This window comes from Lycorma delicatula, chromosome 7 (assembly GCF_047948215.1).
Source record: "Lycorma delicatula isolate Av1 chromosome 7, ASM4794821v1, whole genome shotgun sequence".
Taxonomy (NCBI): Eukaryota; Metazoa; Arthropoda; class Insecta; order Hemiptera; family Fulgoridae; genus Lycorma; species Lycorma delicatula.
Window position 1 is genome coordinate 57,872,822 of NC_134461.1, and position 16,694 is coordinate 57,889,515.

General features: G+C 29.6%; 1 protein-coding gene across 1 annotated transcript in view; it reads left to right on the forward strand.

Annotated features, from left to right (window-relative positions):
- Positions 1 to 16,054, forward strand: part of LOC142327468 (cysteine-rich hydrophobic domain-containing protein 2) — a 50,880-nt gene extending 34,826 nt beyond the window's left edge. Inside the window, exons 3-4 of the mRNA XM_075370577.1 lie at positions 10,377 to 10,493; positions 14,780 to 16,054. Coding sequence (XP_075226692.1) covers positions 10,377 to 10,493; positions 14,780 to 14,830 — 168 coding nt within the window. The 3' untranslated portion in view covers positions 14,831 to 16,054. The remainder of the gene's footprint in view (positions 1 to 10,376; positions 10,494 to 14,779) is intronic.
- The last annotated feature ends 640 nt before the right edge of the window (positions 16,055 to 16,694 follow it).

Here is a 16,694-nt window from a genome sequence, read left to right on the forward strand (position 1 = left end):
AAAGAGTCTTAAGTTACAAGTAGATCAACTCTCCTGAAGAATTGTGAAAAATAGCAAACTCTGTCATCCAAACATAAATATGTTTGTAGACTCTGTTCAAAAGTGCCCATCTGTTTAAATCCACCCACATGTAGAGATATGTGTATTTGGAATCTCAAGGATGAACTGAATCTACCTTAGTCAGCATTGTAATTTAGATGGTGTATCATCAATTGCTACTTTTTTATTTTTGCTTAAATCTTTCAGAGGTCTATCAAATTCAAACCATAATATAGTCTTCTCTAAAACCATTATCAATTTATTTTTCTTCCTCTTGTACTTTGTTGGATTAGTTTTTTCCTCTATGAAGTTATTATATGCATTCCTTCCATCAGATAATTCTACCTTCTCTATTAAATATGTTTTTCATTTGTATACAGCATTCATATCACTCACTATTACATTTGGAGCAGTAATGTAATTTTTTTTTGTTAATTTTAAAGATAAATTGATTACAGTTTCCTTTTGAAATAAATGAGCCAAACCAGAACAGGCTCACTCTTCATTTAAGGTCATCTGTACCCTACACCATAATATAGTAATATTATACCTTTTACAAAACTTGGAAAAATAGAAGAGAATTTTTAGACTCAAAATAAACGCACTGGGTTGGTCTAGTGGTGAAATGCGTCTTCCCAAATCCAGATTTGGAAGTCCAGAGTTCCAGCATTCAAGTCCTTGTAAAGCCAGTTATTTTTACACGGATTTGAATACTAGATCATGGATACTGATGTTCTTTGGTGGTTGGGTTTCAATTAACCACACATCTCAGGAATGGTCAAACTGAGAATATACAAGACTACACTTCATTTACACTCATACATATCATTATCCTCACACTCATTCATCCTCTGAAGTATTATCTGAACGGTAGTTACCAGAGGCTAAACAGGAAAAGAAAGAAGACTCAAAATTAAAAAAAAAAAGTAATAAGGCTCAAGGTGACTTAATTGTTCAAAATTTGAATTTTGTAGTATTTTTACTAGCTATATTGAAATACAAGAAAATTTGTGAAAAACATTACGGTCTTTGGAAAATTGAGTGTGATTTTTAGTGTTAAAAAACTTTTAAAATGTTTTATTATTAAAAACTGTTGAATTAAGTAAATTTAAATTTTGAATTTTTAAATTAATATAATTATTATTCCATATTTATTTCAAGAATTTGTGTGGAAAGTTGAAGTTAAACAGATTTTCTGTGATTTGAAATTTTCAGGTATGTTGTTGAAATAAAAAATGGAGGATAAGTAGTGTTTTCCAGCATATGTTATTATTTTTTAATTGCTTGTAGATCCTTTTGAAGTAAATAGCAGACCTGACTTATTGTTGCATAGTATATGATTTATTGTGTAGATTATGAGTTGAAAAGAGATAGAGGGGAGATGAAAAGAGAGTGTGTGAACATATGGGAAGTGATTCTTGCAATCAGTTTCTGTATCAAAGCATCTAGTTATAACTAGTTAGTATTAATTTTTATTAAGCTGATAATAAATATAGTAATTTAAACTGATATCTTTAAATGCTTATAATAATTTATGTTATAGTTGCAGAATTAATTGTGTTGTGTTACATCATTAAAAAACAACCACAAAAGAATTTATTTTAAAATATAGAGTGTTCACTTTTTATCTAAATCCCATACCATTTCTTTTTAATAATGGATTTTGTTGACTTATTTACAGGAACAGGGCAGGTAACTAACTGTATGATAATGATTCATTTATAGATAACAATTTTAACAGAATACAGAAAAAGCTATAATTTTGTTTGATTTATTTTCTGAAGTTTTGAAGTAATTTTAATACTGTCTGCAGAAGTTTGATACTGGAACTCTGGTAGGATTATGAAAGAGTTTCCTCTGTGTTTGTTAATTCTAAATAATTTTGGATATTTGTTTCATTTCTCAGTAAAAACATATACTTATTAGTTTGCTGCATTAATGTGGCATGTGAATTTTATTGGCTGGAAAACAAACAACAATGTAATATCTGCTATTGTATATTTTATTAATTAAATCTAATGGATTATTGTGTTAATAATTTCTTTTTAATAATCATACTAAAACATTTGTTGTTCAGTACAATTTCTTGAGTATATCTTTCAGAAATAATTTTAAGTTTTTATTTTCTTCGAAAACCAAAAATTGTACTTAGTTCAATTCCTTAACCAATTTTTTATTCCCCAACCCAGAAAACTAGAGAAATTTTAATGATTTTAGACTTTTTTAAAAAAGTCTACAACAAACTTCACGAGTCAACTCTTAGCTGATAATAGTCAATGACTTTTCTGTTTCTATTTATAAAATTAATTGCATCTACTATAACCCACATCAGTTAATCCTATCACTTCAGCTAAGATTCACATTTCATACAGTCCAGTGCTACATCATAAGTCAAGTTGTATATTCATTTATTTCTGCAACAGAAATCTTTAAAAAAAAATTTATATATTTAATATTTAAAAATTTGTGATTGATATGAAATATATAAATTATAGATGCTAAGAAGAAAAAACTAAAATCCATAAAAAAATAATGCACAAAATATGTAATTATATAACAATTTAGAAACATGTAAAAGAGGGCCCATGTCCTTTTCACTGGGAAGATTATCATCATACAGATGTTTTGAGATTTTAATAAATTGCCATTAACAGTTCCTAGGTCCCTTGTATTTTTTCTTGCAAAGGACTTTATTGCTAATATGTGTCTTCCTACTCCCTACTTCATCATTAAGGTTGCTTATATTCTGCACTTCATGAAGTAATTATTTCATCTCTCAATTAATTAGCTCCTTTTTATGATGGGAGACCAACCCAGCATTATAAATAAGTTTTAAGTGGGTAGGTTTGCTTCCTTTGGTGTTCTCAACCATCCTGAATGTGAAATCCTGTTCATTTATTTAATTAAATTTTATATGAGCTATAATGTTTTTTGCTTATTTTAATGTTGAGTTGAGGGTAACAGTGCGTAATTATAACATTTCTTTGTGTAAGTATGAAGAGTAAAGTTTGTGTGTCAGCTCAGGATCACTTAACGTGTTATTGGAAACCCCATTCTTTTCTAAAAATGAACACCTTTAAAAAATCATTTTTTGGGATGTGAATACTGATTTCTATAAACAAGAACCCAAAGAATAATGTATTCTCTAAAATGAGAGTTCAGTAGTTCCATTATTTATTGCTTTGAATATTTTTATTCTATCGATTCTGTTTGTAAAAAAAAAACCTTTTTTTTATGAAAATTATTGTAGTGAGTGCAAGAGTTAGTTTGGATTTATGTTGTTGAAATTATACGGTTAATTGGCTTGAACGTGTGCACACACTATTGTATATGAAAATATCATTCAACTTATTTTAAATTTGACAAGCTTTATTTGTTGTAGGCCTTTGAGAAACACTCAGTTGTAATATTTTCAGTCGTGAATTGATTATTACTAATTAGTAATAAGTAGATTAGTATTAATTTTGTGAATCAGAGAGTTTGCAGTTTATTGGTTTAATATGTAGTAAGATATATAATTTCTTTTAGGAAAAAGGAAATTTAAACAGTGATAAAACCAGAGTTAATGTTGAATGTTATATTCAAACATGAGGAAGTTTTGAATTCGTTTGTAATCAACTAATGAAGTGCTGTAATCGCCCTGTGTTTTTTTCTTAATCAATCACTATATTATTCAACTTTACCTTTTTCTGACGGCTGTAAGGATAAAAGAGGGGAAAAATTAATGTCTTAAAAGTTTGCTATACAGCATCAAGTGTATTAATGTGTTGCTGTCATCAGGTTGTAAAAAAATTAACCTAATTTTTGTTGATTTTTCAGCTTCTGTTGTAGTGAAAAGTGCTTTCTTAATTAAGTGTAATTTTAAGAATTATAAACATTATTTTTAACTAGTGTTTATTTTTAATTTTCTACCGACTCTTCACAGAAAAGTATGTATTATTTTCGGTTGCATGGTGATTGTGGGGAAGGTAAAAATGAATTTTCTTCCAATTTTGAGGTATGAGGAGTATGAAAATAACATTCACTTAAATTGGGGTTTCCTTATATGTTTATAGCCATATGTATAAAATTTTCTGGCTCAAAAATTTCCAAAACTACCGGATCAATTTCATTGAAATATAAATATGCTGGTAGTTGTGAATCTGAAGTTATGCGTGTGAAAATTTAATGAAAATTGGTTGAATAGTTTTTGAGTTATGCTCAATTTATGGCGAAAAAATTTGAGCAGTGAAAGTTAGAAGTGTGGTTCATTATGATACTGCATGTTAGAATATTGACGTTTCTTTATCTGCGGTATCTATTAGCAAATTTGTTCAACGTATTCAGATAGCGCTATTTTGAGAGTCACTATGACTGGGTATGTGTTTCAGCGGGGCGTAAGGAAAGAAAATAAAATAATGAAAAGTTGGTCTTCTTGTGCAGAAGTGTGCAAAAACGTTTTATCACATATCAAGTGTGAGATCAATTTTTTATAACATATGAAAATAACATGTACAAAAGTGTGCATGTTATTTTCACATCCAGTAATCCGACACTGTTAGTTGGTAATGCAAAAGAATTCTCATTTCATAATATTTCATTGTCTAAAACAGAGGGTACTACGAGGGTTATTATTTTTTTTTCAAGGTCCGATCAGTCGCGAAATAAAAACCCGTGCAAAAATCGAATGAACCTATGCGCATATGTGTTGACAGCGTCTCTTGTATGGCCTTCAATCACGCCGCGTCACTTCGTTTAGTTCTGAACACGCGGCTAGCACGTAAACATGTCTACAACAATAGCTATCTCCCGCCAAGTGTGAAGTGCGTGCAGTAATTAGATTTCTTCAGGCTGGGGGTGTATTGCAGCTGAAATTCATAGACGAATAAATAATGTGTATGGTGAAACTTCAATGAGTGACAGCAAAGTGCGACAATGGTGCAGGAACTTTAAAGCAGGACGCGTACAGATGTTCATGATGCAGGCGGTCAGGGAAGGAAGCGAGTGTCAACCGATGATCTCATTGAGCGAGTGGATGAGGCAATTCAAGAAAATCATTGGTTCATAATTTCTGTATTGAGTGATTCGTTTCCTGAAATTTCAAGGTCAGCTGTGTACACCATTGTGAGTGAGAGACTTCAGTACCACAAACTGTGTGCGAGATGGGTTCCCAAGATATCTGACTATCACAAAACAATGAGAATGGACACCTCCCTAACATTTCTCCAGCACTACCACAATGAAGGAGAAGATTTTTTGAACAATTGTCACAGGGGATGAGACATGGGTCCATTTCGAAACTGAAGAAACAAAAGAACAATCCAAACAGTGGATGCATTCTCATTCTCCCAGTAAAACAAATTAGTTCAAACGAACCTTCTCCAACAGAAAGTGTATGGCTACTGTGTTCTGGAACCGGAATGGAGTTCTCTTGGTGGAATTCATGGAACGTGGCACGACCATCATACTGCGTGACTCTTCAACGTCTATGAAGGGCAATTCAGAATAAGCAGAGAGGAATGTTATCATCAGGCATTGTCTTTCTCCATGACAATGCTCAGCCGCACACTACAGCTGTAACAAAGAAGCTCCTGCAGCATTTTCATTGGGAAGTGTTTGATCACCCAACATATAGCCCGGACTTGGCTCCATCCGATTTTTACCTCTTTGCTCACATGAAACGCTGGCTAGGAGGAAAACATTTTGGCACAGACATCGAGCTGCAGACCAGCGTAGAAACATGGCTGAAAATACAGGCGGCTCCGTTCTATGACGAGGGTATTGGAAAGTTGGTACCACACTACGACAAATGTCTAAATCGGAGTGGCGACTATGTAGAGAAATAGTGTAATTATGTAAGTACTTGTTACAATTAATAATTTTTTTATTTTCACTGTGGTTTTAATTTCATGACCGATCAGACCTTGAAAAAAAATAACCCTTATATGTTTAACTGGAGCAAAAGTTTGCTTATAGTCGTCACTGTGGTATCTCTAGGTATGGCACTTTTACTAGTTTGAAGGTCACAATTATTGTGACATCGCCTGGGAATTTCCAGTCAGTCACAATTACATTTGCAATCAGCAATAGTCCAAGTTATTTCCTGTTTGTTCATGTACGTTTAGTCAGCTAAATTAAACTCATATTAGTTATTGTTGTGATTTATATATTGTGTTTTCTCTTGTTGTGTATGACTGAACAGTATTATCAGTCAGTGTGTGATACTACTGTTTTATAAAAAAGTTTCAATTGGAAAAAAGAAAACGTACCAACTCTAGTTGAAAAGGCTGAAGTAGTTAACATAGTTTGAAATGGTGAAAAATTGAGTAATTTGGCATGCTTTATGAAGTTGGACAGGCCACAATTTGTGACTTCAAGAAATACCAGAACAAAATCATGAAATTTGTTACAGATTTGGACAGAGGGGGTAGTGATAGGAATGTTTTAAAAACTGGTGAGTACCCCTCACTAGTAGGATGTTGTTTATGCATGGTTCATCAGAGAACATAGTGTATACGTCCCAATTTCTGTTGAACTTTTTAAAAATAGAAAGCCAGGTTCTTCTATAGGGGAATCATTAAAAAAAAAAAATGATTTTCATGCCAATACAGGCTAGCTTGATAAATTTAAAAATATTTTGGAATTTGTTTGCGGACATCTATAGCCAGTTAACTTTGATGTGACAGAAGCCATTGAATTGTTTAAAGAAAAATTTATAAAAATGTGCACTAGCTAAATCTTACCTTCTGATCAGATTTATAACATGGATGAGAGTGGATTATTTTTTGGAGGCTTTTTTCAAAAACAACATTTGTCTATAGAGCAGAAGCCAGTGTCCCTAGTAGGAAAATAGCTAAAGATTGAATTACGTTCATGCCATGCCCAAGTACCAGTTGAACAGATAAGCTTCAGTTGAACGTTATAGGCGAATTTAAAACTCCAAATGACAAAAGAATTGTTTAACTGCCTGGTTCAATCAGTAGTTTGTATTATCAGTAAAAAGAGTTTCTTCTATAAAAATCTTGCCACAGAAAACTTTGTTATTATTAGACAATTGCTCAGGTTATCCAGATCAAGAGGAGCTGAATCTTGCAAATGGCTTCATAAAAATGATTTTCTTACCACCAGACATGACCCCATTTTTACAGCCAATGAATCAAAAGGTTAATCAAGCTGTTAAAATCCAATACAAAAAACGTTTACAGTGTTGTAAGTAATGACAATAGCATCTTTGTTTTCTGAAGACTGCTAATCACAAAGAATTAGTTTACAATCTCATATATGGGTGGAAGAATTATTCAATAAAGTTTTGCAGTAATTATAACCTAGTACTCTGTCACTGTTGTTTCAGTACAAAAAGATAAAATTCTCATGAAATAGCAATCCATTAACTAATGAGAAACTTTGTGATCTACATGAAACTGTTAGTGAATTATGCACTGACAATGAAATCCTGACTTTCGATGATGTTAAGGACTCGATAATTGGAAAAGAAGATGAAAAGATTAAAAATGTTTTAAAAAATAATGATAAGAAACAAGAGGAGCCAATTGTAAAAGTTTATACCACACATCATAGCAGTGCAGTAAGTGCATTCAACACTTGCCTCATGTGGGCCATGGAAAACGATGTATAAGCTCATGTTGTACTTGTTTTAAAAAGACTACAGGAAAGTATTTATAATTTATAAGAAGTCTTAAAAAAAACAAACAAAGATTGACAATTTTTTCATGCAACCATAGTGATAGTAAACAAGCATAAAGTATAACTAAATCCTTTACAAAATGTTTATTTTTTCATTAAATTTTTCTTTGTAATTAATTTTTTTTTCTATTGTATATAATGTCATTATGGATTTAAGTTGTTAGATCAATAAATATGATGTTGAGTTTTCCAGAATTTTAGTTTTTTATTCAAGTCCAGTAATCCAACAATTTTCTGTAATCTGTCAGAAGCTGGTCCTGCATGATTTGGACTACCAAGACTTTACTGTAATAGTGTAAAAAAAAGTTTCCTTACACTGAAATCTTTAGTTATAGTGTATATAAAATCTAAAGGCAGGTCCCCCCTGCAATCTGCCTCTACTTGCCTCCTCCACTCCACTCCTATAACCCAGAATGCGGAACAACACACTACTGGTTGTGACAAAAGTAAGACCTCAAATAATGCAGACTTGTATTTATTATTATTTTTATTTTTTTATAATTGTTTATTCTACAAGATTTGTTTATTTTTGTTATTTATTTAAATTGGTCATTTAATTATTAATTAATTCATTTGTTATCTATTTATTCTACTGTATTGATTTAGTTATTTGAGCTACTATATAAATTATTCTGTATGAAATCATTTTATGTTTTATGTTTATAAAATATAGTATGAATTAACATTTTAATTAATTTTATTTATCATTGCACGAACTTAATATCTTTAGTATTTATAATTGTTTTTAGAATAAATTTAATGATTGTAATTATATTACTTTTAAAACAGTGTACTACTGTTAAAAGTACACTCTTAACAGTGTAGATTACTTTTAAAACTTTTTAAACTCCTGTTCCTTTAACATGTTATTTATTTATATATTTTTTTTTTTACAATTTAATATTTTTTGTTTTGTAGTTTTATAGGCATATAAAGCTCAAAAGAATATTAGTTATTGGACTCTACTTGCTATTTAGAAATAATTTTTGTAAATAACTGTGCCACGTCAAAGAAAATCATAACATTATAGCTATAATAAATAAACAACTCATTTCATATACTTTTGTATTTTTCATTGTTGCTGTTTATTTATAGCAAAACCTAACTTTAACATACTTGAAAAATACATATACTTTAAAGAAAGAAATAAATTAATTGCTTGAACTAAATGATAATTTTATTTGTAATAATAAATTACCAGAACACATTTTGTTACTATAATAGTGACGTGTCGTAATTAGATATGGTGCAAGTCATTGCAAATTAATTGATGTTACTTTTCGAATACACTCTACTATAGTTGCTGGTGTGAGAAGTCACTGAGTGATGTTAAGAGTAGTGTGGAGGAGAGTCATAACATATTAAAACCCACCTTTATATATTACATACACTATAGTTTGAAGATAAACAATCTTAAAAAAAAAATAGTCAAATAAAAACAAAATATTGGATAACTAACAGAAATAATCAAAAAACCTAAATCATTGGAAGCATTGGAGTAAACAGTATATATAGTAGCAATTGAAAGATTAAAAACTTTTAATTGCATCTTAAAAAAATAAATAAATATTTACTTTAATTGATAATTCTTACAGAAGTATCCAAAATTAGGTCTCTAAAATAAAGTGCATTCTTGACAACCTGCAACATAAAATTGGATGTTGATTAAAGATGAAATAATTCAGTCATTAAAGGATTGATGTATCTTTGAAGAGTTAAATTTTTGTTAATGAGTGCCTTGGTTAGTTTTTATCTATAATTAGCATATAATTAATTATGATTATATCCAGCTTCATCCATGTTCTGCAAAAGAAGTTGCACCATCAAATTTTTTTTAATGAAAGGTTGCCAAAATGTAAGCCAAAGTCATCATAGCTTTTTTCAGTTACTTAAACTGGCATTCATGCGTAAAATGAAAGTAATGAGTAGAGAAACAGATCAACTGATCATTGATCAGATTGAGAAAAAAAATTATTCTTACACAAGTTTACCGATATTTGTTGGGGCTGTACCAGCTATTTCCCGCAGTTGATCCTGGTTAGCTAGCTCATAAGGATATATTTTTATCCTGTTTGCAGAAATAGGTAGAGTTTTCTTAGTCTTATTCTGAAACAGATTCAAAGCATTAAAATAAACAAAAAAAAATTATATGAAATAATATCCTGTTGTGCTTTGTTATTTGTCCTTCTAGCTTTATAGTTTTACTATAAAGTAAGAAATTTATTACAAAAAAATGGATTGAGATTACCTAATATTATTTGGTGTACTTATTTATACAAATTGCTTATAAACAGCAACATTCCTCTGTAATAAAAAATTGTGTGATTTTACAATTAATAATAATTAATTAATCAACAATTAATTAGTTCATGAAAAAACCTTTATTTTTTTAATGGTATGTATATTACAGAAGTTTATTGCTGTTTGATATTTTAAAAATTAATGTTACTTTACCTTAATGAAGTAAATTTCTTAAAATAAATTTTAAATTAGTTTTAAATGAAAAATGTGAAATGTTTTTTGTTAATGGATCATCTGGTTCAATAAAGGTTGTACAGTTGGTTGTATAAATTTATCTGTTACAGAATTATTATCTTTTAGAAATAGCTGTTAAAAGTATTGTAATGCTGTTTATTTATTTAATTTTGTTACAGACTCAGCATTCTATAGATAAATTGTTGGAATGGGAAAACAGTCATCTTTATCATAAATTGGGTATGCATTGGAGATTGGCCAAACAACGTTGTGACTCATCATCAATGATGGAATATGTATGTTTCAATTGTTATAATGTCTCTGATTAATCTTTTGAAAAAATTTTTAATTTATTAAATATTAACTTATTCTTAAATTTATGTCTTTTCATTTTTGTTATGAATTGCTTGTTCATTGATTGGTTTAATGCGCTTTACCATTCCTCTCTGTTACATTCTCAATTATCTGTTTGTTGTATTAATTCAGTATTAATTGTTTTTACTGTTTACATTTCCTTCTGGAACCAAATTTCCAAATCCTAGATACCTTGATTTAAAACCTGCCAACCTTCCCCTTTTTTGTAATACTCTCCCACCTCTCCTCTTTCTAATGCAACATTTCTCTCTTCCAGTTTTGTGTTCTTATCAGTGTACTTGATTTTTAATATTTTCCAGTGACAATGTGACTCAAAAATTCTCTATTTTCTGGTTTATTGCTCATGTTTCACCACCATAAAACACTATACTTCAGACAAATATTTTTAAGAATTTCTTTTTAATTACTAAATTAGAATTTTTGCTGGTATTTTTTATACTAGCAGATAACTCTTCTATGCAAAAGGTTTCCAAGATTGTGCCAGCCTGGTTTTGATATCTTTGCTTTTCCATTTTTAATTTTAGTACCTAATAACATTTTGCAACTGTGGTATATTGTGTTTTCTGTCTTATTACTAATTCGTATTATCCTTCTTATTGTCTGATTTCACTACTGTTGTTTAGCTCTTGTTTACTTTCAAATTTAATTTCTCTCCTGGTACTACATTTATGCCATTCATTAGTTTTCACTCATTCATAATTTCAGCTTAAATAAAAATATAATCGATTAACATTTTTGTTCTTGGTACTACTTTCTTCTGAATCCCGTTGACTCCTGCAGCGAAGGGCCTTTACTGTTCCTCTGCACCTGACTGTTGGCCACCTCCTGGTTGATCTTCTTCCAGGCCCTTCTGCTCTCCCTCAACTCCATCAGTATCCTCCTCCAAGTATTCCTCGGCCTACCAAACTCTTCTTCTACAAGCAGGGGTCGATTCAAAGGCTTCCTTAGCCAACTCACTAGCCTCCATCAGAGAAGTGTGGGTGACCCACTCCCACTACCTTCTTTTAATTTGTACTTCTGTGGTTTGTTGGTTAGACTGGTGCTACAATTCTTCATTTGTTATGCAATCAGACCACCTTGATGACATATACAAAGCCTGTTTGTGATCATTCTGATCAGCTTTCAGGATTCACACCCTTATGACAACACATTCTTATCATTTGAGGTAAAATCTTTTAACTTCTCAGAAAAGCTATTTGATTGCCATATCTTATTCAATGTACTGAATGCCCCAAATGCTTTCCTTATTCTCCTTTTGACATAAAAAGGAGTTGTATTGTTACTTCAGTTTAAAGTTTGTCTTTGGTAATTGTATTTCTTCTTCCTTCTGTGAATTAAAATGAATAGGGAATAAGCAACATCCTTGTCTCATCCCTTTAATAATGCACTTTGTGTTCACTGTTTATTTTTTGTCTTACCTTGTCTAAATTATAAATATGAGACAGAGTTTATAACAGAACAAATATCTCTTCCCCTCTGTATCTCAGATATGTTTTATTAAAACTTTAAATATTCTGCTAATCTAAATGGTTAGTGGTAGAGCCTTTTTTGCTTTCATCTGCAAGGTTTTGGATTCCAAATAGGGTTGGCTTTTTATGGGCTAAAAAATCCTATTTTCATCACTAAAAGAAAAGTAGTTGTAATCTTTTCACTGTAGTGAATAAATAAGTTGTACTTTACAAAAAAAAAGAAAATAAGTCATCTCCTGGGAAATGACTTGTATACACCTCTCAATTCTGTTTATTAATTCACCCCCAATTAGTCCTTTACAACATTTTTAATTATTTTATAAGAATAATAAATATTTGTTTGCATAGACAGCGTTTTTTGTCATCCTTAAACAAATATCAGAGGCTTTTACAAGTGAGACTGCATTCAGTGTTTATAACTAGCCTTATCAACATTAATTGATTGAATAAACCTTTGTGTGCCCTGAAATGTGCAGGATGTTACTCCTTGAGACATTCATAGAGTTGTAGAAGCATCATGTTGTAAGGGATTGTGTTTATGACCTTCACATGACAAAATAATGCATAATCTCAATTTACCTTCCTTTTTTTTCTTTATTCACGTCAGCCGTTTTGTATTATTTAAAGATTCCTTTATGTGCTAAATTCACTCATGGACTGAAGAATTCTTTCTTACTGTATTTTTATGACATATTTGGTGTATTACAAATAGTTTAAATCTAGTTAGTTATTAATTATAACAGTGAGAAAATTTGAATGTAGGCTCTCTGCATAGAGTTATAGAAATTGTAGTACAGGGTGTCCATAAGTCTTTCCATGATTACAAAAAAAAACTATTACAATTACCAACACAAATCGCATGGTTTGTGGCAAAAGAAAGAAAAAATTATCAAGTTTTTTTAGAGTGTCCAACTGATAAATCAGTTTTCAATACCATGTGTTGGCCAATATTTCTTCAGTAAAACTAGTAACAGCTTCAGTTATTCTCCATCACAATGTGTCCAGATCAGGTGTGAGTGTTTCACAGACTCTGTCCTTAACATAACCCAGAGGAGAAAGTCTAAGGAAGTTGTGTCTGGTATTGTGGTGGCCAGGGAGTGGGACCATCACACACACTCCATCTCTCATGAAATGATTCATTCAGAAATCTTTAACTAGTAATCCCCAATGTGGTAGTGTGTCATCCTGCTGTAAAACCACTCTAGGTTGCAAGTCATTTAATTGAGGTACAGCAAAGTGTTGCAGCATATCCAGGTAAATGTTATCTGTTATTGATTGCTCAATGAAAAAGAAGAAAAGAAAGGGACCAATGATTCTATTGTGCATCAAATTGCACCACACATTCACTTTAGGGAATCTTTAATTTTTCCCTGGTAAAGTATGGATTTTCTGAGCCCCATATTCTCACATTATGTCTGTTTAATTTCCATGAGGTGTGGAAAGTAGCCTTGTGTGAAAAACACATGCTGCAAGTATTTATTGTCATTATCAATCTGTTGCAAAATCTCGGTGGAAAGGCAGCAGAATGAGGACTGTCATCTGGCTACAGATGATGCAATATCTGAACTTTATTTGCATGCAACCCTAGTTTCTTGCGTAAAATTTTGTGCACTGTTGACCAGGGAATCCCTAGTTCAAGAGCTGAACAACGAGTAGATTTGGAAGGGCTATGTAGAAATGCTTGCTGTACAACCACAACCTTCTTTTCAATAATAGATTAGACTTCCTGTTCACGGAAGGTTAACAACTACACTTCCATTTTACTTAAATTTTGTATACCACACAACGATACTCTTGCTGTCAGGTGCTGGTCATCCGTATTCCTTTCTAAAAGTTTGCTGCACAGTAATCTGTGATTTCGACTCGTTTATCATGTCCTTCTTCTTTCCTTCCCTTCCATTACTGTTATTTCTTTTTATTTGTTTGATTGTTATGGGAGTTGGCTCAATACTTTATTAATTCCGTCTGTGGATGTCATGCTGGAATATTCAAGAGGCCAAAATAGCCGAGATAGATGTGTAACAGATAAATCAAGTTCCCTATTAAATAAAATGTTACTAATCTATCAAAATATTAATAATAATACAACAATATATCATTTTTATATATATAAAATGTGTGTGTGTATATATATATATATATATATATATATATATATATATAAACATCATTTTATCTGTGAAATTGATCTTCCAGTATGATATATACAATATTAATCAAACGTGTGAGTCCATTTCTTCAGAGAATTTAAAAGAATGATAGATAAGTTTTAAAAATTAAAAATTGAATTTTTTCTTTTTAATTATACTTGTTTGGTAAAGGTTGTTTATTATTTATTTATTTTATAATGCCAATAAATATGGCTATGTCTGATAAAATATAATCTTATCTAACTTAAAATTTTTATCCAATAAGACAGATTGTTATAATATAATTTGTAATGTTTGAGGTTATTGTTTACTATCAAACAGTAGTTATTATTATTATTATTATTGTTACTTATAGCTGTTAGTAAGACAGCTAATTCCAGTTAATCTTATTTTAAAGAAATGTAAAACTAAAGCTATATATTTTAGTAGTGGATGAATATAACCAAAATTCTTAAAATTGCTCTCTGAAAACTGAAATAAGAGTTATAGTTTACCTCTTTGGTAGAATTTTTGTCATTACAAAATAATTAATATTTAAACATAATTTTAGTATTTATTTCTTATTTTATTTTTGTGTTTTTTTTTTAGGTTTTGCTCATCGAGTTTATCCCAAAAATCCCAATTTATAGGCCTGATTAGTAAACGAGAAGTAATAATATATACATGTAAATATTTATAAAAAGAAATAATGATAAAAACAAAAATGTTTCTTGTTTGGATGGCCTAACTTGTGATGGTACTTCGAGTGGAGAAGCTTCGTTTTTAATTAACCGTTTGTATGCCTGGCTAACGACATCAATATATACATACATATGTATACATTAAGTTGTTATAGTACATTAATTATTATATAATATTATATATATATGTATATGTTAATTATTGCATGTTGGTTATTAGTTTCTGTACTTATTACTATTGTAACAGTTGATTAATTTTGTACAAAAATAAATTATTTTTAATTTAATGTTTGTTTTTGTAAAACATTTTTTGTTTCTGAAATTCATTAGGGAGATTTTGTGCAATATAGTAAAAAGAAACTCTGTTAACTGAATTGCATAGAGCATTTAAAAGACAGGTGTACAAGTAAGCTTTACAGATACTTTAAAAAAATTGTGATGTACCATAGTTCATATTCAGTTAATGTGTATTTAATATTTCCTTTAAAAGAAACAGTAAATCTCAATCATTGTTTTTTAATTTTCAAAAGAAAACCAAATAATTATTTGAGTTTTTAGAAGGTTATGTATCTTTGTTAAATCAAGTTTACAGAACATAAGACTAAGGGGATACTACTAACTTAACCTTTAGAACATCGGAGAAATAGCTGTTAAATAAATAATATTTGTCTTGCTGTATAATCCATTCTGTGGATGGGCATTAATGTTTAACATTTCTCTTTACTGTGTTGTGTTAAATCTTCCTACTATTAGTGAATTAATCTGCATCAGGTTTTTTCCTGTAGATTGAATTTAAGTAGTAAATTGGATAATTAACAGATCCTTTTTTGTTTTATTTAATATCATTTCATAGTTTTAATTATTATATACTAAATATTAATAATTAGTAATTAAGGCAGTATTTTATGCAGCTTTGTTAGTTATTGTTTAGGTCTCAATCATTGTTTGTTAATGAAATTATATAAAATTTAAGAGTTAATTTAGAATTTTTTTTTGAGGCCTGAATAAACTTTGTTTTTTATTGCAAATTATGTTATTAACTATTATTGTTATAATTTTTAAAGGCTTTTAAAACTAATATATAATGAATTAATGAACAATTATTGATATACATTGTTAATAAACAATGAATAATTATTGATGTACATTGTTATTAAATAATGAATTATCATATTTTTGTATGTACAACGTATAAAACATAAGTATTACCTCATTTAATTGATTTTTATTTTGTTAATGAATTGTAAATATTTCTTTTTGTAATTTTTTTTTAGGTTTATTTAATAGAAATTTGCTCATTTGTTAATTTTGTTTGTTTGTAATTTCTGTTAAATTTTTCATATACTAATTATGCCACATTTACTTTCTTGTTTTTAATCTGTAAAAAAGAGTGTATTTATAAACAAACACCATCTGATAATAATGGCTATTTACTTCTAATGTTAATATCTTTTTTTATTAAATCATAAAAAAATGTTCTCTTTATTATATTAAATTTTGATGTATCTTAAGTAGTATCTTTAAGCAGATTATTATAACGTTATCTATTCACATTGTTTATTCAATGATTTTTGAGAAGAAAATGTATATATAAGAATAGATAATATCCCAGTGTTTATAAGTTTGTTTTGGATAATTTTTGAATATTTATTTTTGAGCAATGATAATATCTTTTTGAATTTATTAGTTATCAAGATTGTAGTCTATATCTTAATTGAAAAATAAAACCAAAGCATACCTAATACATAGCATGAAAAGCAATTAGTAAAACAAGAGAAATGTGCTGTAGTTTATTTTCTAGTTTTATCTTTAGAGTCTTTTTT